Source organism: Siniperca chuatsi, linkage group LG13 (assembly GCF_020085105.1).
Source record: "Siniperca chuatsi isolate FFG_IHB_CAS linkage group LG13, ASM2008510v1, whole genome shotgun sequence".
Classification (NCBI taxonomy): Eukaryota; Metazoa; Chordata; class Actinopteri; order Centrarchiformes; family Sinipercidae; genus Siniperca; species Siniperca chuatsi.
In genome coordinates this window covers 5,186,089-5,208,604 of record NC_058054.1, presented here as the reverse complement: position 1 = coordinate 5,208,604, position 22,516 = coordinate 5,186,089, and the positions used below count along the sequence as shown (strand labels likewise).

The window sequence follows — 22,516 nt, the reverse complement described above, 5'->3', positions numbered from 1 at the left end:
CACCCTGAGCTCGTCTCCTCTCAGGTCAAAATGAAGGTGAGACACAGACAGACAGGAGGAGGTGAAGTGAGGGAGGGGCCATGCTGGAGACTCAGAGCAGGGGTGCAGTGATGAGACGAGGTGGATGTTAGTGGGTGTTAATGAAGGAGACAACACTCGGCCTGTTGACATTGTGATAGTCCTCCCCCCAAACAGCTATAGATAAACACTTCCTGTGCAGGTTATTAGGTCACATGTGGATATAGGCACAGTCATGATGAGTGATATGTACATTTACAAATATCTGCAAGTTTGTAATAATTTAATGGTAGCAAATATATATTATTATTTTATGAATGTCTATACCGGCATACACACAAACTCCCAGCCATTCATTAAAATATACTAACACATCTCTTATTCACCTTAGCCCCAAAGGGGTTCAGTATCCTTGAAACAAACTAGTTTGTACAATGTTTGCCCAACCATGTCTAAAGGCAAAGGAATTCATACCTGTTCCCAAATCCCATTTTCTCCCTGATCATTCTCTAAAAGCTCTGTGTCCTAGGTCATTAGTAGTCTCACAGAATTCATAGTTCAAATGGGCATAATGGTACACACTTTGATACATTCTCATGGAGTTGCACTCTGTTTTACACACGGTTCAAATCCTGCCTACTTCCTCACCTCCGCACACGTGGCTAACTGCTGGGTAAAGTGGGCGTGATTGATGGATTGTCAGTTTCAGAAAGTTACAAAAATTGTTGGAGGCTACCTCCGCAATTCAGAAGTTGGAATGGTGTGGGACGAGGGGCTTTGTGATGCTGTTCGACAATTTGATAAGCACTTTGTTTGAAGCATATTCACCCCTTAACGCTGATCTCAAAACATTATAACTATGTGCCTAACCTAAGCCCTTACCCTTAACTCAACCTAAAACTAACTGTAATCCAAACAGCCCTTTAAAAAATGGACAAAATGTCTTCACTGTCAAGGTCTAAAATTGGACCTCACAAAGATAGATGTACAAGAGTGTACACACTAATATCTCTCTCAGCAGCAGTACCACCTCAAGGTCCAGCCCAGACTTGTACCACAACTCCTTCTGCTTCTCTGATGTTCATTAGCGGTGTGGGTTCAATAATTGTGTCGTAACACAAAGCCAATCTAATTACTTTTATGGCTGTGCAATGTATTAAGTGCCTGGCAGGAGCACTGTGGACATCAGTTGGTGGGAAGGCCATAAAACGATTAAGAGTGCTAAAGAGACACTCCCCTTTAAACCAAATGAAGCTGGGGCAATCATCTCTGGAATTGATTGGCATTGCCTCGCTGCTCAGTCGACCATAAGGATAGGCTGGGGCGAGCACCCACTCAACCCTTATTCCTTAGCTGAATAGAAAATTACCCACGGGTAAATTATAGTCCCAATATTTTTTACATGAGAAGCACTTTAGGAGTGTTGAATATTCCTACAGTAGGAATGTTGGCTCATCTGCCTGAACATGGTGACTGTACAGGGGAGGGGGAAAATACCCTAAAGGAATCCAGATAATAACAGTATTAAAATGTTACAGTAAAATACAAGAGGCAATATTATGCCCTTTCTAAACCTCCAGCATCAAGTGAATGAACTCCTCTTTTCCCATAGTGGTATAAATGAGGGCAATAAAGCTGGCGCGGTGTTGCCGGGAGAATGGACATCAGTCATCCTGATGGAATTAGAACATGCTACCCACAATCCTCCCCTGCTCCCCAAACTACAGTGAAAAAGAAGAGGAGGGCTCCCATCGCAGAGAAGAGATATTGTATTGACGAAAGTCATGTGGCTAAATAGGAACAGCTAAGAAAACAGCTTGTATTTTTAATATCAATTAATCTCTCTATTTTTAGATTAATCGATTAATCGATTAATTGTTTAGTCTAGAAAAATGTGCAAAAATGAGGAAAAATGTCCATCACAATTCCCGGGAGTCCAAGCTGATGTTTTCACTTTGGGTTTTGGACTGTTGGTTGGACAAAACAAGTAAAGATATTCCATTTACAATGATATAAAACAGAGAAAAGCTAAAATGTTCACATCTGAGAATCCGGAACCAGGAAAAATGACTTAGAATGATAATCAAAGTTCCTGTCGACGTTGACATCCCTATGGATTGAACTAAACGGTTAATTGACTAACCATTTCAGCACTAAAATGGATATTATCTTCTGTAATCCTACTTAGGATCTATTTGATCTATTTGACATTTGCTTGTATCATACGACCCTTTTCTGCCATATAAAAAACAGCATATAAATGTCAGCAGTATCTCATATGCAGCGCTGTCCTGGCATAGACTGTAAGTGGGGCAGTTGTAGGTGAATTAAGAAAAAGGACACTGGCTCCTTGAGGTTTGCAGCACATCACTCAGATGAAGCAACAAAATGTAATATATGCATGGGGGAGGTAATAGAATTTCAAAGGCACATTCTCCTGTTTTCCATATGGCACACCAGTATGGCCAGGACATAGTCTAATAACAGGCGGTTACTATAACAGGCCTGAGTGTGAGCTGCACTCTGATAAGTAAAAGGGCTTTAAAAAGACCATTAGATGGTTCCTCAGACTGAAACCATTGTGGAATAACAGAGGGTTCCTGGTAGATCCCCCAGTTAAAGCAGTTGTAAAGCTGGTTATCCATAGCATTAAATATTTGGTATTTTAGAATTTAATGGTCAGAGTTGCAGTCTTCTTTACTTATTCTTTGATTAGACAGCTTTTGATTTCAATCCTAATTTTGCCAATTTTGGAGTGTTTGAAGTGTTTGAAGTTCTTGTATGGCTGGCTTGTCAAATGTTGGCTGACAACATTTAACATTTGAAATATTTTGTTTTGTAGAAACATGTTTATACTCCTCAAAGTAAGGTATCGTAAAATGTAACATTTTGTATCGGTACCAAATCTCAGGTATCTTATCAACACATGTATAGAACATTTACACACGATAACCTGTCCCTGGTTAAAGATTGCTTTGGCAACCAAAAATGAATAGGTGGATATTTCTGACATCACCTTTTTCCAACAGTGTCCTGCCCACTTCAAACCAGTAAGAAAAATTCTGTCAAAAACAGAAATGCAGAAATCTCTGTAAAAAAGTGAGGCTGATGAGGGATTTCCACAAATTCGTGTGAACATATTCATTTTGTAAAGAACCCTTTAAATGTTCAAAAGCTTTGTTTGGAATCCTTAACTTTTAGAGTGTGGGTTACCTAATACTGAGTTTTGATGGGAAAATGAGACTTGCCACAATAGTGAATGCGCTGCAATTGATGTAAACACACATAATGCTGCAGTATTGTTGGGCTCTTTAATTGAGAGCATGTTCGGTTGTTTAGAGACAATAGGAGAGGTGACCTGCGCTCTTCTTTCCCACACTGTCCTGCTTTTGCCGTACAATGCCAGCTGGAATGTGCACCAGTCCGTCGAACCCATTAAAACGCACAACTCTGGTTAATACTGCCAAATGCAAAACAAAACTATACATTTTTATTGGATTTATCAGCTAGAACAGAAAGGCCAGAGCACAGATTATTTGGTTCGTGGGCTGTCACTTTATCATTTCATTTCAATTATAATTCATAGTACCAAATTCTCCCATTGCACACCAAAGACTGGGCAAAGCTACAGTGGGAAATTGTAGTGTAGACACCATCAGTAAAAATAGTTCATACAGAAGTATACAAAAACAGCTGTGTGTGCAAAATGACCTTGTATAGAAACAATATAGGGTAGGTATAGGACAATTCATATTATTTGTTGTAAAGGACGTAATTTACAACACACCTAATGTCTAGTTTGGGACAACACACATTTGTGCTACTTATCACCATAGAATATATTCATTATAAAAATATGTATTGTGTCATAATGTGTAATAGAATATGTTGTGATAGAATGTGTGAGAAATCAACAAAAATGTGTGTTGTGCCAAGCTAGATAAAGGAATGTGGTGGAAATGAGTCCTTTAGTGTGTAAAACAATAATATAATAAACATTACACAGAGATGTTACCAATTAGAAAAAAGTAGTACAATCTTATCTTCAAGATTTAAAAATTGCTACAGCTGACTGTTCATAAAATCATAATTTGTTATTCAAAATAATGTAAAACCAAGTACACTTGAGTTATGGTGCAAGGAAGCAGGGAGGACTAAAATAAATACTAAAAATATGACAAGCGATTTCATCACTCCAAAAAACTTTGAAGGCATTCAGGTTTTGTTCGCTTATTATTACACCATGTTGCTTCAGAATGCACTAATTAACCCTCTTCTTAACCAATGAAGCTTTGAATTAAATAAATGCCAGTTAAAATGTACAAAATCTTACCTTTAACAGGTAACAGTTCACCCCAAAATCAAAAATACATATTTTCCTCTTACCTGTAGTGCTATTTATCCATCTAGATTCTTTTGGTGCGAGTTGCCGAGTTTTGGAGATATTGGCTGTAGAGATGTCTGCATTTTTATAAAGACCTTGTTGTGAGCAGCTTCATGTAGGAACTATCAGTAGAAAGAAAATAGTCCCTACATGAAACTGCTCACAACAAATCTGTGGATTATCTTGAGTGACCGGGTCATGATTTCTAGAAAGAGACGTTGCTGTTGAGTTTTTCAAATGTATATTTTTGGCGCTTTGAGCGCCACAAGCTGAGTGCCATATAGCCCCATTATATAAAAAAAATGCAGACATCTCTACGGCCGATATCTCCAAAACTCGGCAACTCACATCAAAACAATCTAGATGGATAAAGATCACTACAGGTATGAGGAAAAATATGTATTTTTGATTTCGGGGTGAACTGTCCCTTGAAATTGTAAAAAAGGCACAGTTAAAACAAAGGGTTTACAAATGAGACCCTCTGTACACATAAACAATGTGAAGACAAACCCAAATCCATGAGGTGGTGGGCGGGTCCATGTGGATGACTGACAGACAGAAACAGGGACGATGGATGAGTAGAGTAGGTTGTGACAGGTGGGTGGGGTTAGTGATGGTTGCGTCAGGACGTGTGCAAACTCCTGCATGCAGGTGGTTGAACATTTGAGGGTGAGGGGTGTTAGCATTAGCACAGTTAGCCAGGAAGGCCCATGGAGATTAATGCTAATCCTAAAGTGGGGAAAGGGTGATATCATCAGTCTTGTTGATGGCAGGTAATAGTGGGGTTAGTGATGGTTAGCACCATACTCCAGTTAGCCACAGGTACTGTTGGGTGCTAACATTGTTAGCATTCTCCTCAGGCTAGCATTTGAAGTAACGTGTCCAGAGTTTTGGTCTGGTAGAGGTCGTTTCTTGAATTTAACAGTCCTACAGTCTAGCCATCTTCTCCGTCCGACAGTGGATTTGAGTTACAGGCTCCTGTCATTTCAGACACTCACCCAGGGCTGCTCGAAGCTGTAGGTCCTCCTGCGGTCGTCCGAGTCGTCCGGGACGTTCTGGGACTGCTGGAACTCCTGCCTCAGCCTTTGTATCCGGTCATGGTTGCTAGGGGCTAGCCGGTTACTGGGGAGAGAGGAGAGAGAAAAGAGGGAAGAAAGATGGATGACTGTGAGAGGGCCATTGTGAAAAAGTGACCTGGTTCCATCAGCGCAGGCAGAAATGGCCTGCAGGATGAAGTTCGTCAAAGTCCAACGTGCTTTGTCCATGAACTGATCAAATCCACTGTTGACACTGTAAAAGCAACCCAGATATGTTCAACCCAGATAAAACGTAAAACATGATATGCGAGGGCAGAGCCAAGAGCGGGCTTACAGCGGAGCCAACAGCAATATGAATCAAACTAATGTGCCTCTGATGTATTATTCATAACAATGAACAAAGACTAGCGGTGAATGGTGAGCAGTACCACAACACCCCCCACCCCTCTCGGCCTTCTATCATTCCACTACTGCACTGCTATTGTCTGTTGCAGCCCTGCGGTGTTTACATTAAACAATGATGCCTTCAGTGTAACTTTCTCATGGTACACTGAACAAATGCACTCTAGCTGGTCACTCACAACAATTTGCTCAACAACTGTAACTATATTAGATGTTATGGAGTCTAAAATGTTCAATGAGGGTTTGTAGGTTGTCAACATATCTGTGCGCCACTGTCAAAAAGATAAATCCTTATACATTTGGTGTACATGGCAATTAGAGACATTTTGGTTATTAAATTCTGAAACATGTATCACATGTGTCTTGGACCTGAATTGGGTCCTGTTTACTATTTGAATTTTATTTTATTTTGTCACTCCTGAATATTGACTGTTGTAAAAATACATTCATTGATAGTTGGGTTTTCTTTTCTGTATCTGAAAAATATTTCAGGTAATCCAACAGTAAAAAACTGCATGTCAAACTTAGGCGTTAAAGTAATCATAAAGGTTAAAATCAGAGCCCCTGCAGATGAATAGAAATCTCCTGTCATCTCAGTAACTGTTATCTCTTCCTGTAGTTTAGTGTTTTAGTTTTGAGAATGTTGAGTCATTTTAGACTTCGTCGTGACTCAAACTTAACTGAACCTGGGCATGGAACGGACTTGCATTTTAAAAAGAAGGTCTTGTCCACACTTCATACATATGTTTTCATTGGTGACATCCATCCAGCTTTAGTACAAGTTTATTTATTATTTTTAAAATTGTATTCATAAGGGATCATCAACAGAGTTTTTCTCTAACAGAAGTTTCTGCTAGTCCCTGATCTCATAAATGGAGAGAAATATAGGACATACATCCGGAGAAGACAGGTTAGTGTTAAATATATATGGCCTCCTACAGAGGAAAGTAATTAACACATTTTCCCTCTCAAGCAGTGTGTGTGAATAGAAGTGCAAGGGTCGGTGAATGAAGGACCAGCGGGCCAACGTTGACTCAGAGCTTGACTTTTCAACTTTCTAACTCTGCCAGGAAATTCCTGGGGACTGTCTTATCTCTAAAACTCAAAAGGTCAAACCTGCAACTCTTTCCAGTCCCAAAGCTCCCCTCAGTTTGGTTTTGAAAACCCTTTTCTGCTTACGTAGGAAAACTTTAAGGTCAGCGTAAAAATGTAGAATTGTATTTGTTGAGGGATACGATTAAAATGCAGACAAAAATATACAGATATATAAAAAAAAACAGGATGTGCACATGCAAAAAAATGTATTCTGGAAAAGAATAAACAAATCCCATCCATATGACAGTAACTGCACTGTTTAAACAGACTAGAATAGTCTCAGTTTATCTTCGAGGTACTGCAACAACTGCCTGAATGCATTTCATCCATCACAAAACAGCCAGATAGTTGGTTTATAATGCTATAACCTAAAAGACAGCAGCACCACAAACTTAACCAGCTTTTAACTCCAAATGCACACAATGGAAAAGCCAGAGCCAGTCAGCCTTGTTAAAGACCAGGAACCTGTCATATGTGATCCTGCTAATCTCCATGATATGTAACACAGCCGCTTGGCCTCTTTAGAACACAGCTGACCTGATAGGCGGTACATGTGTGACCCTCTAGCTATGGGTCAGGGCCTCAATGCCAGCTTCAACAGAAAGGCTCATAACTGATAGTAGGTAACCTGTAAACAGATGTGTGCACTACCAGAAGAATAAAGAATAAAAATCTTTAAGATGACAATTTGTTTCTTAGTTTGCCACAGTATGTTAGTAAGTCCACAGTATGAAGAAGCACAGTGATTCAGTCTGAATTCAAGTCCAATGTTTGCCAGATAAAAGATGATCCCTCTCCTGAGATAGTCGCTCAACCCTGTAATCAAAAGTATATCATCATTAAGGTAACCTATAGACCCATCCTATATAATAGAATCCTGCCGAGAGTCTGAAGAGAAGATAAACTCAAAGGGATCAAAGATCTCCAATCCTCTAGTCTGACAAAACACTGTAAATCAATCAAAGAAAGAGCAACACTGCATTACAACTGTACTGCCAAAAAACCCCAGGGACAGGGAAGAACAGCAGGCTGAGATTTAGTCTGAGATGAGCTTCATCCTGTGGACAGGCTCACTCAATATCTGGCACTGCTGTACGAGGCTGAAAGGTCACTGTGTGGCTTTGTTGAGTGGAGTGTCTCTGGGACTCAATAACAGGACTGTGGCTTGCTGACTGGGCTTGCCAGCAAAACTGTTATGCGCTGAGATGCACCCTGCCTTTCAGGGGCGGGCGTGCGTGCCTCCTGAAAAGCTGTCTGTCTTAAGCCTGGTAAGGACGGAGCCCTGAGAAGATGTAATGTCTGCATTGTGGGCAGACTTTGACTTGAGAACTGCACTTCTACACTTTGTTCTAATGCAGCATGGTAAAACATAGGGATTGCAAAAAAAAAAAAAAAAAAAAAAAAAAAAAAAAAAAAAAGAAACTTTGAGAATAAGATCGATTTTACCTATTTCTGCCTTCCAAATAAATTTGGATAATCTGAAGGGTTGTTTAACACGTGTGATCATCTGGTCGCTTGTTCTTTTTGCCCTGTTGGACTTAGTGATGTTGCCATGATCCCACATCTCTGGAATGAACTTGGTAACAATGTTAATATTTCTGATAGGATTGATGGCCAGAAGGAAGAATTGAAGACCTAGGGTTGTAATAAATAGGAATTATCCTTTAAGCTTGGAAAGGATTGTGCTTTTGTAGGATTTGAGAAGTCTGCAATGTGGCCAAACTTCAATCTCAGAACCACAATGCCACAATATGTTATAAAGACGCATGGTAAAACACACAGATTTAAAAAACAAAACAAAACAAAGCTTTGAGAGCAAGATCGAACCAATTAAAGACAGTCACTGGAAGTTCTTGCTTCATTTGGCAGAGACGAGGAAGTGGTCCAAATTGGACCTAACTCCAAACTAACAGGATTTATTAGATCTGTGCTATCACTTCAAAATCCCCCATGACATTGACGCTGCTTCCACGGATCCTAATCAAAGCATGTCAACTGACAGAGGGAAGGCCTCTATGGGGCAATGCACAGTAAGTGGCAGAGGCAGCTGATGGACAGAGTCCTTCCTAATCCTGTGGATTATAAATGAATGGCCTCATTCACACAGGCTGCTCTTCCCATGCCTATGCGGGCATCCTTCAGACCTACCACCAACTGCACATGGGCATAAATTTAAGATCTGTCCACTCATTTAGAGGACTCGCTGACTTTTAGTGGATCAATGTGCCCTTGAAATGAATGCAAATCTGAGAGTGTCTGCATGGTTTTGGGCAGTAAAAAAGGAACAGCTGTATTCAACCCCACTAGCCACCAGCTGGCCCACGAAGCCAATCTGAGCATGTACAGCACAGCGAAGTGCTGAGGCCTACACGGTGGAGAGATTCAAGTGGATCTTGTGTCTGTTTTGTGTCGAGGGCCCTCATGGCGAGTGATTGCAAGTGGGGTGACCTTGAGGATACAAGAGCAGCATTGTTAGTTCACACTTCAAAGTTGCAGATGAAAGCATCACCCCAAGCGTGCAGCATACATGCAGCACTGTGTGAAGGACTATTAACAAAGCAAGCCAAGTCAGTGTTTCTTAAATCTTATCAGAGTCTATTTCATCTCTAAATTAAAGGACATCTTTTTCCCTAATGCAAATTAACAGTTGCAGATTCACATAAAATCACACCTCACTCTTAATACATGGACTGTATTCTGTGATATCCTATCTATTTCATTTGCCAATAATCCTTAATTCATAATAATCAACTTTTTAATTAAAAGCCACAGTCTTAATTAAACATTTAATTAAGCATGGGTAATCATGGCATTCCCATCTCGAAAGTGACTGTAGTACTGACTAGCTCGCCAGCCTGTTAAATAAACATTTACTGATGTAGCGATACGCATAGTAAGAAAACAGCGCATGTCGTGAATACGTGTCCCCCCTGAACGCAGCAGCTGTGGTGGTTAGTTTCTGTAATCTTATCAGATGGGGGAACTAGGCCCTACATCCTCTGACAAAGAGCGAGCAGCTGGTGGAGCCTCTCTCTGCTGTGAAAAATGAACTGAGATGCTGAAGATGATAATCCAGGTCTATTGATCGAAGGCTCACAGACAACTAGAAGGGAAACTGATGCCCTTGTTGACTGGTGCTAGCGGCTAACACTCCATCTGTGAACTGTTGTATAGCAGAGTCCCTGTTATCTATACTGCAGCAAAGCTGCAAAGATCGGCCAGCTTCCTCAAGCAATCACACATTTATACTAATCTAGGGGAGATGTTGTTGCTACTCGTTAGTAACAGATGAATACTAGAAAAATCTTTATTTGGGACATTTTGGATGGACATCCTTTGACTAGTGAAGTGAAATCTTTATTTTTGATTGATCATTGATTTTGATTCATTTACCTTTTTAGTGTATTTCAAAACAGATTACAGTGTGATATTTGTGACATCGAGCACAATTGTTCTGTATGTATAAAGAAAGATGGTCTGTTGATGTTTGGTACAAAGCTAAATTGCTAGCATATTGTCTTAGTAGTGTGAACTTTATGTGAGGCAGATTTTAACCAAATATCTATGTGTACAGCAACGTTAAAATACACATCCATTAGCCACAGAAACTGGTAGGTTTAATGCTCTCCCTGAGCAGGGAAAGCGTAGTTTGTTTTGTTATTTTTGTTAGACTGAAGATGAAGTCCATTTTATATTTTAAATGTGCTTTATATGGTGATTTAACAGTTATACTTTTTAATAAAATGTCTGCCATCTCTGCTGACTTCTTTTGGTTGGAGGATTATAAAAGACTTGGGTTGTGTTTTAGGAAGGGAGCTTTTTGTGTGGCAGATTTTATTTGTAGATCTTCAGAGAGGAGACAAAGTTTATTGTTTGAAATGTAAAGTTTCATATAATAAGTTATGCTCTTTTTTTTGAAAAGTGTTGTTTCACCAGTGCAACTGTAAAATTGGTGTCTAATAAGAGGATGTGAGCCAGACACTTGCATGTGCATGACACAAAATAAAATATAATAATTAGACAAAAACAAAAAACTAGAAGCTACATGCTGCTGGTTTACATTTTATTATCCAGATCCTTGTCAGTTTGATTATGCTACATTATTTCAAAGAAGATGGTTAATACATACTGTATATGGGTGAGTTGCTGAGAAAGAACAATCACGTTCAGATGATCTTCCTTGGATACATAAAGGTTAAAAAAGGATTAGCTCAGATGCTTGACTACTCACAGCCTCATTGGTGTCTGGTGATGCAGTGGAGAGATTAGAGGGGCCAAGAGGCCACTGTGTCTGTTGTGTCTGAGGCCATTTAGGCTCTTATTAACCCGATCTTGCTTTTACTCTGGATTACATAGGCTTAACCCTGAAACACTGATAGAGCCAAATTGATCTGCGCAAACCTAGCAATTAGATGCCAATCGATACAATATCTCCACACTTAGCAACTCATTATCAAATCCCTGGCATTTGCCTCATCATGTCAATTGACTAAGTAAGAATAAAGTGGGACTGCATGTTGATAAACTGCACAAACAAATAAGTTAGTATGCAAAGGAAGATAAACAGCCAAGCAGATTTGACAATTCTATGTAAGAGCTTGTGTTGACATGAAAGTTAAGAGGCTAATGAATCTAGCTAACACGTTCTGTAACCCAGGCCGAATAACACAATCTGCACACTCACGGCCCGGCCCGGATCAAACCGCTCTCTTCTCAGAGGGCACAGTTCTGGAGCTGACATGCCGTGCCAAGCTTAGTGGCTGAATGTGTATTTGTGTGTGTGTGTGTATGTTCATCAGGAGAGAAATATAGCAATTTAGTTGAGTTGATGAAATGCTGCAGTAGGAGGAGCAGTCACTGGGCAGTATTAACAACAACCGCAGTTCTGCAGAGAAATGTACGTTGATTTGAATAAACATTATAAATTGACATCAGTCATGATGTGTTTCTGCTCTTTCAACAGTGGATATAAAAGTTGATTTACTGCCTTCTTTCATGACTGCAAAGGTAGGTTTACTGAAAAACAATACAGTAATACTTTGGCTTCCTTCTCCATAATTTTAAGTTTAAAATCATCTGCATTTTTCAAACATTGCCTTCCAAAACACTACATGTTTTGGAAGTGAACAATTTGTTTTCCTCAATCTAACAGTAAGCCACTTTTCCAAAAACGATTAATTACTTGCAGCGCATGAACCCTCACACAGATCCCGTTTCTGCAACTTACAGTAGCATTCATTCTGAGCCTCAGCAATCCCACAGGGTGTCAACACTTGTGCAAAGCACACAGTAAACATTGGAATCCATCGACGGAACGGATTGAATTTAATTGGTTTTCAGTTTTATAGGGCATCTCTATTTTTCCAGGGGCACTGCTGGTCAGAAATGTCAGAGATGGTAATAAAATATTTGACTGATATTAATGCATGTACACATATACACACACATTTAAAGTAAGATGGGTAAATGGTCTTGGATTTCAAGATATGGCGCCACTGGAGGCAATAATGCTTCCTTTTAATTCACGGGCCAATTTCATGCTTGCACACATCAGTGTATCGATGCAGGCCTGCTCGGTTACAAGCAAATAAATTGGACTGTGTTCCTGATATCCGTAATCCTGCCCTACTTTTAACAAAGGTGGGGAGCTTGCAGTCCTATGTGGGCCATTTAAGTTTCATTACTCAAATCCCCATCGGATTTTGTGGTGGAGCCACATTTGAATGTCACTGTAATATCTGCAGGGGCATTTCACGTGTAGTTTAGCAGGCGCTCCAATCCCATTTTCTCACAGATGCTTTCAATACGTTCTTTATAATGTATTCTAAGACTGAACTTCATGTCAGGATTAAAATGAGGAGAGATTGTGTTGGATCTAATCTCATGGATGTCTTCATCAGAAAATACTATGGGATCAGATGTACTGTAAAACAACAGTCTGCCACGCCTCTTTGTTATACAGACAATTTAAAAATCCATTATTGTGGCTGAACAATGTCTTTTGTCAAAGCTGACTACATCAGTGCTATCTAATCCACTGTCTTGATGCAGGACCTGTTGGTACGGTAACATGGTTAGCCATGGAATCAGCATTTTAAGACTCTCCTAACCAGAAAACAAACTGCATAGGTCGTTTGTTCAGATATCTAAAATACAGTATGTTGATGCTTTTCTGACAAATGACCTCATGCAGTCATAAGGGTAATGACTGTGCTCTCTAAGCATCAAAGGAAGAAGTAGCATGAATTAGTTACAGCATTACAAAACATCATTGGAAACAGGTCAGGGTGAATGATTGGAAGTACAAAGTGTCCTATCAACAGTCAACATTGGTTTTTATCAACCATGACACCAATCTTTTCCTTAACCAAATAGCTTTAGTTACGTCGGCGTAACAACCCCCCCGAGTCAAATTTGTCTTGCACTAGTACAGACATTGCAAGCTAGCTATTGGGAGTCCATCTACTGCAGCTATTATTATAGCCTTTTTTTGTTAAAATATTCTTTATTATCTACGATATTCTTTTCTTTATGAACCACAACCAGTTTCCTTGTCTCATCCACAAAGTTGCAATTCCTTCCGACCTTCCTCACATTGAAATGCTAAATAGGTAAATGAATATTTGATCTTATCCACATTAACACTGGCTCCCAATCTAACACGCCATCACAGTTGTAGTGCTTTGATGTAACAGTGACAAAACAGTGTCTAATCTCATCCATCATTGACAGATGATGATCTCCTCTGTGTAGGGAAGCATTATAAAGACAAGCAGGTAACACAGGATGTAACACAGGATGACGATGTGATGGAGGGTGAAACTCTTTCGGCTTTCACTTCATGTCCGTTTCAGTCCCTCTCTATATTCATCTCACACACAGATATAAATACACACACACACACACACACACACACAGATACACACACTTGCTCTGTCTCTATAGCACCTTGCTTCATTGCTCTCTCCCCTTCACATACGGACACTGATTTTAGGGTTAACAGAAGAGGCCATCTATCACACCATACTATTCAATCAGTCAATGGACAGATCTGTGCTGTCAGATAAGCCACTTATTGTAATATATCTGAGCTTCACAATGCCGTTATGATGAGCCCATGATGATCCTACCAATCATTACTAATGCTGACCGGCCACTAGTCTTTATGATTCATAGCCGATCACCGTGATTCAGCACATTCAGTCACCTGGGGAAACTGTAACCAGGCAACAAGATTTGGATAATGGGTCTTCTGAGTTACTGGCTTTACCACAGCCAGCATCGCACCCTACTAATTATTCCTTTCTGTGTCAACATGGCCATAAAGTAGGCTCTTCTAGCCCATTAACTTGTAGTGGTGCTTTAACAACTCTGTAGAGAAGTGAACACTAGTTTCAACCTGCCTGTGCCCACAGGAGCTGTGTTTTCCTACAGGTTGTGCAAATTACTGGCAGAGTTTGAGGACGCAAAGTGTGAGATGAAAGTGCGAGGGGAAGAGGAGAGGATTTTCAAACCAGCAGGGTGAGTGCGCTGTCTTATCAGCAGTGGATTAGGGAGGCATTAAAGAGTCCAACTTTCTTTTTTACATTTTTATGAGGTCTCAGCTAAACTAAACATTGATAACAAGGCCTGGCTTTTTCATACTCATGAATAAAGTTCAGTCTGAATCAGAAACTAGTTCTTTGGCTCTTGTCTTTTCATGCTGGCAGAGGCATCATAGAGTTTTTACACAGGAAAGAATGGAGTCTAAAATATTTCAGGTTTATCAGTGGTTTAAGTCAGGATGCAGGGGATCCAAGCGGTCAGTTTGAACCCAGCACATCATAACTTCCCTCATTAAGTCACCAAGTATGTCCGAACTTTTCCAATTGCTCAATGACTAAATGACCCAAGCACCATGGAGGAGTTGCAGAGGTGTGACCAATAAGTTATTTCTTTAACTTAAGTCTAGGCACTTGTATTACACTAAGTAGACTTGTTGGCCCAATTTAGCCTAATTTGGATTGATTTGGATCTCTTTTCGTGCATTGGCTAATCTTCCCAGAATCCACATTAAAAACATTTAAGCATGCAATAATTCATAAATAATTCAACACATAATTGTTGACACACACACATATGCACACACACACACACACACACACATAACCTACATACATGTAATGTGCCTACCTATGTATATATACACATATTCATCTACGTGTTCACATAAAAACACCAATACTCTAAAAACCTACTTACAATACAATAGTGTGATGATAAATACATATTGCAAACAACAACCCAACTAATTAAAAACATTCTGAAAATTAAAGTCAGTTTATTTTTTAGGTGCCTCCACAGTGGTGGGTGGAACTGGAGGGTATAATTTGAACACGTGTTATGCCCTCCAGGTAAACCTGAATACTGGCAGCAGAAAATGTATTTTCAAGAAGATGAAACTCTATACGAAAATGACCTGAGGACAGTCAGATCTGGTCAGAAAGAGACCCAAGAAAAATTAGACCCTATCCAAAATTCAGAAAACCCAAACAGATTCAAATAGCAACAGAAAAGAGCCATAAAAGAATTCACTTAGACAGAACAGAGAGGAAATGTGAAGACCTATACTCCCCAGGACAATATTAGACTTAGCAGTGACAAGGGCTGCAGTGCAGAGGGAACTGAGCATTTCAGATGGGAGACTAAAGGGGGAAAATAACTGTAATGACTAATAATGACTTTGAAGCTATTGGATGCATGAGATCCATGGAGTCAGAAAGACTCAAAAAACTAATTTAGCTTTGTATGTATCAAAGATTGAATTACACAATGCAGCCAACATTAGCTAGCTGCCACAATGATCTGTACATTAGGAAACGGACAGTTTGAGTGCGACATTATTCACAGCAACCAGAGAAAGGATTCACCTCTTCTGTGGCAGCAGAATGGATCACCCTTTAAAGGCAGAAAAAGGAAAAAGGAAATGAGGAACGAGATAGAGAAAGGAATAGTGAGATAACAGTCATTTGGGCTGTGGCTCAGGCGATTTTAGCTGAAGGAAATAAGTAGAGTGAGGCTAAATTAGAATTCCAATCCCAGTTTTGGTGAGAAAGGTAAGGATTTGACTGATGCATATCTCCAACGCCGGCTTATAATTTTGGTGTGGCTTGGACTAGTGAGGAAGGAGAGCAGGAAGAAATGAAGGGGAGGGAAGGGAGAACGACATTGAGAGAGAAAAAGGAAATCGAATTGGAGCAGTCTAATTTCTGGGGCAGGCATCATGGTCCAGCTCGTATGGCACTCTCTCTTTCTCTCTGTCATGGCGACTTGGGGGTGACGGATAGACGTCTCACTTGTAATGGTTCCCATTTTCAGAGAGCTGTATAATACTGGCGGACGGAAGCATCAGCAGCATCTGATAAATCATAATCTGAGTCAAATTAGGATCCATTATCATCAGGAGGCAGGGGGCCCTTTTCCTCTGTTTCGGGGCTGCATCGGAGGAAAATGAGACTAGAGGCATCTTGTGACAGCAGGCAATTTTAAAAGAGAAAGAGTGAGTAGCCTATCTGATGTATGATTGCCATGGTAATGCGTGTCCTAGATGACAGGGAGACTGCTCAGACAGAGGCTGGCATTTGGCAAAGCCATGATCATAACATAAGCCCATTCTCATGTGCATTTAAACCATCCATATCACTACTTTTACCAAACGTGAGCTCCTGATATTGAATTCAATACAACATGTTTTTATCAACATGAAGACAACAGTCAGATTTATTGTATTATTCTAAGAGTGGCAGTCTACTTTGCCAACCTAAGAGGAGATATTTACATGATTGTGTTTCAAAATGGGACATATACTGTACACTTGTTACACATTTGTTTGTTTAGTTCTGAGAAGAAGTAAAAATGTCAAGTATATTGTATATTAGTATATTGTGACTTGTGTCTAGTCTTATCTCTAAAGCATTTCAGTTACCAAATTATCCCATGCACAATAGCTGAAAACATTTTCGTTTTTCCAAACAATTCCTCTTGGGAATGGAGCTGAAGTGCAGCACTGGTTCAGCAAGCATTCATTAAAAACTGGGACTCTGCAGATTGACTTCATGAAATATTCAATATACAGTAGCTTTTGGAGACAAGGACATGTTTTCCCAGACCACCAAAACAAATGTGATTTTGTGCAAAAATACAAAGAAAACACCAAATCATATTTCTGTTTTCTAAGCACCTGAAGCTCTACAGTTACTTCTCTTAAAATAAGATGGAAACACACAAATACCTTGGATTCATTTTTTGTTATATAATTTTTAAAGGCTAAGCAGAGCCTTCTCTTTGACGGTTGAGACCTTGAGCTTTTATCACACTGCAATAAATGTTAGAGACGCAATGGACTTATACTGTTAGTGGGCGTTCAGACCGAAAACAGCACTGCGTTAAAAAATGCAAGGGGCTGTGTTGGTGGGGGCATGTTGCTTCAGGTACCGATGAGACGGATCCAGAAAGTCCGTGTTGGAGTAACAGATAAATGCGTTTGAAGGCTTATCAGACACCAAAACAGAGCACATGGGTTTATAATGCTATGAGACAGGATTTTACAACGCTGGAAAATTATGGAGTGTAAATTCAACCCTTTTTTTTGGACAACCTTACATTTTATTAACTGCAGTTTTTCACGCAGTGCTATTGTCTGTCTGAAAGCAGCCTTAGACAGTACGTGTTGATGCAAGTCTACTGATTTCCTGCTACTTTCATTTATTTACGAATTTTGTTCCAAAACAAAGTACAATTAACTATGATGAGATCAAAAATAATAACAATAATAACAGTTCACATTGTGTGTTTCTCAATGGTCCTCTAACATCATTACCAACCCTCACACATGAAGATATGCGGTTGACACATACTTCTCTGGGGACGAGCTGTGGATGTAGAAATATTCTCACTATGTCAAAGCTCACTGAGTGGACCCAAAAGGAGCCACAGGATATGCAGTGCTAAAGTGTGATTACTTGCAAACTTGAAAGGCAAAGTAGGACCGGAGCTACAGTGATTTTGGTTTCTTTTTCATTCAGTGATTACCTTTGCTATTTGAGCCTGAAGGTCAACAGACCAATCTGCTTACATAAACACACGTGGGCTAGTATGGCTACCTACAAGAGACAGAATGTCTAAGCTGCATTTTCTTTCCCTGTTAGTAACAGTGCTAATCTTCAGAAATAGCTCCCTAATTGTGGTATTCAACTCTACATATTGTGGTTTGGCTCAACCACAAAGATTATTTATGTCTTCTCAGCAGCTCAGCTCCTCAGAATATTTGTAGAACTAATATCTCTCTCTCACTACAAACATTAACTTGTAGTTAACCTCTCCTGGTGAAACAGATGTTAGTGTTGTTTAACTTCACATCTGTTAGCCGAAATCTCCAGAGTCCTGCAGTCATCTTAAAGGAAATCCTGGGTACCCTCCTCCCTGTCCTCCACCAACGGATCCCACAGAACCAGCTGCAGCTGAGAACGCCACCAGGCACTACAGACACACATAAAGACTATCCTGCTTCTCCTCCAGACAAACGTTTCAAAGGAAGGCCACCATGAAAGACCCAATCCCCCCTCCACCTCTTCCTGGCTTTCAACTCGATGCAGCCTGAACTCCCCATTGTGCTGACCACTGGGACTGTTCACAGGTGGAAATTCTGCAGGATTTGGTGCATCAGGGGGAAATTAGTTCTAGAAGTAAACTGAAGACAGGGTGGCAAAGTGGAATAGGTTACAATTTGTCACCATCTGTCTTCTGTGAGTGTGTATGGGTAGTGGGGTTGCTTAGGTAGGCTGCAGTGATACGTTTTTGTCAAATGCCAGCAATAACGTTGCTGCTGTGGATGTCATGTTTTTTTGTTCAATTACTGGAGAGTTTCAAAATCGAATTCAGCCAAGAAATGCTGTTTCAAGAGTCTTTAACTGCTGCAGAACCAGAAACAACAACAAGAAACAAGAAAAAGACTACAACTCTGTAACAACACTATTCTTTACATAAACACAAAGACAATTATATTATTATATAAAATATAATAATAATGATAATAATAATGCTGATATTACAATAATAGATGTGAGGTATCTGGTATCTGCTATCCAGAGAATTATTTGAAGCCAGGAAAGATTGTCTAATGAATTCCAGGTAGAAGTAGACTTCTTCCCAAACTGGACACAATTATATGTAGCCTTCAGGAATGATACTAGAGCTGCAATGATAAGTAGATTAATTGATTAGTAAATAGGCAACTATTTCAATTAATCGTTTTAGTCACATTCAATGGTTCCACCTTCTCAAATGGTAAGATTTGTTGGTTTTCTTTGTCATATTTGACAGTAAACTGAATATCTTTGGGTTTTGGACTGTTGGTTGAATAAAACCTCCTTGGGCTGTGGGAAGTTACCATTGCCATTAATTGCCATTTTTCACTATTTTTACATTTTTATATACAAAACAACTGATTAAGAAAATAATCGGTCCATTAATCACTAATGAAAATATTCGTTAGGTGCAGCCCTAAATGATACCATTTATTTTTGCCCACCCTTTCCCTGGTCGCACCCACTTCGGGCCTGCTCACTTTCTCAGGATATGATCATTTGAAATACTATGACACGGACACCATTTCACTCCTCTAACAGATGAAAGAGGACACAATAAAAGCCTCTCGTTTATGAGATGAGCTCCGAAAAAATATTTTCACAGTGCCTGGTAAACCTAGCCCGTATGATAGAGCAATAACAGGCCACAGTGCATTCTCATGTGGACAGGTGATACAGTAAATCCCCTGGAGCGGCTGACTGGAGGATCCCCACCCTTCCCACCCAGGCTACTGTCTGCTTCCTGGCAGATAAAGCTCCGACTCCTGTCAAAACATCTCCTAACTAGGTAGCAGTGGCTACAGCCGTCCTCTGACGGAGGGCTGACTGCACTGAGACTGTGGGGAGGTCTACATGGGTTTGTGCGTGTGTTTGTGTCTGGACTCTACCAGAGAAAGCAGAGTCTGTTGGAAGGGTTGACAGGGTGACTACAGTACACTGAGGCCCGGTGTGTGTGTGTGTGTGCGTGCATGCATATGGATGTGATGTCTCTGCTCTTTATTTCTTCCCTGCATACCTATGCATATAGTTGTTATTACAAGTTTTTATTTAAACTACTGTTTAAACGAATAATTGGTTAATTATTTATGTAATCTATTAAATGTTTAGATATTCAGATTCAGATTCTCTGTTCTATATTATTATGAATTGAATATTTTTAGGTTTTGGACTGTTAGTCGGACAAAACAAGGACTTTGAAGATGTAAGCGCTGGTAACTTGAAACAGCCATTTTTCCAAAAACATTTTTTTAAGATCATAAAAATAAACAATAGACTAACTGATGACAATGTTCAACCAATAGGTGTCGCTTGTGGTGTGTTTGATCTGTTTTTGTACTACTATTTTGCAGGTTTTGACCTAATTAACCCTTTGCTGAATTCATAACTAACTTTTAAAAACAAAAAGCCAAAGCTGCCAGTTTAAATTGAGCAGTTAGTTTTGGAACTGCAACAGGAAATAAACTGTTTGTTAAACTCATTAGGACTCCATATTCACTGAGGATGGACTGAAAGAGGGATTGTTTTCCCCTTATTGTTCCACAATTTCTGCATTAATCGAATAAAAACACCTCTGGTGGAAAAACAAAAATAAATAAAAAATAAACAAAAACATTTAAATACATTTTAATTTTAGCCAATTGTTAAAAATAAAAGCGTCTTTGCAGACCCACACAGATCCCCTGCTCTATCTGATGCAACACAGAGACACACATGCACCCACATGAAAGACATACAAGTGCAGCCCATCAAAGAGCACCCATGGAAAACTCAAAGGTTGTCACACAGTTTTTGGCAGATACCCGTCACACGGTTCTCCACGGTTCAAATCCCTCTGGGGAGCTGGTTGCTGTCTAGAGAATGCTGTCAAGATCCCTAGATGGGAACTCTTTTTGAAAGCTGCGGTGAGAAAAGGATGGAGGGGAAGAGATGAGGTTGAGGATGGCAGATAAAGGAGTGAAGAAGGAAGACAGTTAAGGAAGGAAGGATGAGGAGGGGGACACACAAGCCAAGTGTGAAGGAATGATGATGGTGGTGGCAGCGGGGGGTGGTGGTGGTTGAAAGGAAGACGTGAAAAACAGCTGTGAAACAACACACAGGTGAGAAACAAGACACTGTACATATTTAAATGTTTTTATATGATCTGTTTATTTTAAAAACAGCAGCTTCAAAGATCTAAAGGGTTCGTTTTGGCAAGTAAAGACAATCATTATACTAACAGCCTCAGTATAATACATTTTATATTAGGCGTTTATAGATTTTTGATTTTCTGGACAACAAAATGCTAACATAAGGCAGAAAACACTGAAGATAAAGAGAGAAAGACAGAGGATGACATGTAACCGTCTGGTTTTGATTCCAGGATGTTGTGGTTTCATGATATGTGCATAGTAAAGTGTTTGGGCATAGTAGTTATTTTTCATCATGCGTTTCCCTAATTGTAGGACAAAGCCTCTTAGGTGTTGGGCCACCACAAGCCTCAAAACCAGTTTCAATGCTCATTGGAATAAATTCTCCAAGTCTCTAGAACTCTACTGGAGGGATGACCACCATTCTTCCAAAAGATATTTGCTCATTTAGTGTGATGATGGTGGTGATGGAGATCATTCCAAAATCTCAATATTTAGTGGGTTGAGATCTGGTGACCATGAAGGCTATAACAAATGATCCACATCATTTTCTTACTCAAACCATTCTGTGATCCCTTGTGAAGTGATGGAAGCATCTTCATTTGTTATGTTTCCTCACTCATTTAGTCTGGCTTTTCATTTAATGTATCACCTGTCTATATCTGTTTAAATACTACACTACACACAACATGTGGACACATGACCACCATGAAATGTTGCCTGGGCAACTGGATCAGAATGTGTTTAGAATGTGTTTTGAGCAGATTCACATGACTTTTCATCTATTTGTGACTGTATCATCCAAGATGCACTTCACTTCAAAAGTTTGAACAGGGCCTTGAAGTAGGTGTTGCATTATTCAAATAGTGGACATCACCTTTTTGGAATGAAAAATAGTGGGGAGAAAAGAGCTGGAGAGAGAGGGTGTCTTTCTGATTCTGAATATATCATTCTGACCATTGTTCATTTAAGTAGGAGCTGGAGAGAGGTTATGGGAGATAGTGACAAGTCAAGGGATGGATGAAAGTTGGACTGAAGGATAGGGAAATATTTATAGATTAGGGCAGACAGTAAGGAGGAGAGAAGCGATAAGACTGAATGAAATCACAAAAGGCAGAGGAAGGGTCCGTTGAGGGCCTGGAGAAAAGACTTCAAAGAGATCAGAGTGGACGGAGGATGTTGGGGAGGAGATGAAGGGACGGTGTATAGGGAGGTGGGAGGCAGAGATGCAGACTATGTCCATGTCCACACTAAGCCAGCTAAATTTGAAAACATCTTTTTCTTACTACTAAAAACATTTTTGGTGGTTCTTAGTGTGGACGTAGTCTA

At 39.9% G+C, this 22,516-nt stretch overlaps 1 protein-coding gene across 12 annotated transcripts in view; it reads right to left on the bottom strand.

The window, feature by feature from the left end:
• The window catches only part of LOC122886361 (partitioning defective 3 homolog), a 237,904-nt gene that overhangs the window by 10,189 nt on the left and 205,199 nt on the right, over positions 1-22,516 (bottom strand). For all 12 annotated transcript variants that reach the window (XM_044218430.1, XM_044218420.1, XM_044218423.1 and 9 more), the window contains one exon: positions 5,401-5,524. In XM_044218430.1, the coding sequence (XP_044074365.1) occupies positions 5,401-5,524 (124 nt within the window). The remainder of the gene's footprint in view (positions 1-5,400; positions 5,525-22,516) is intronic.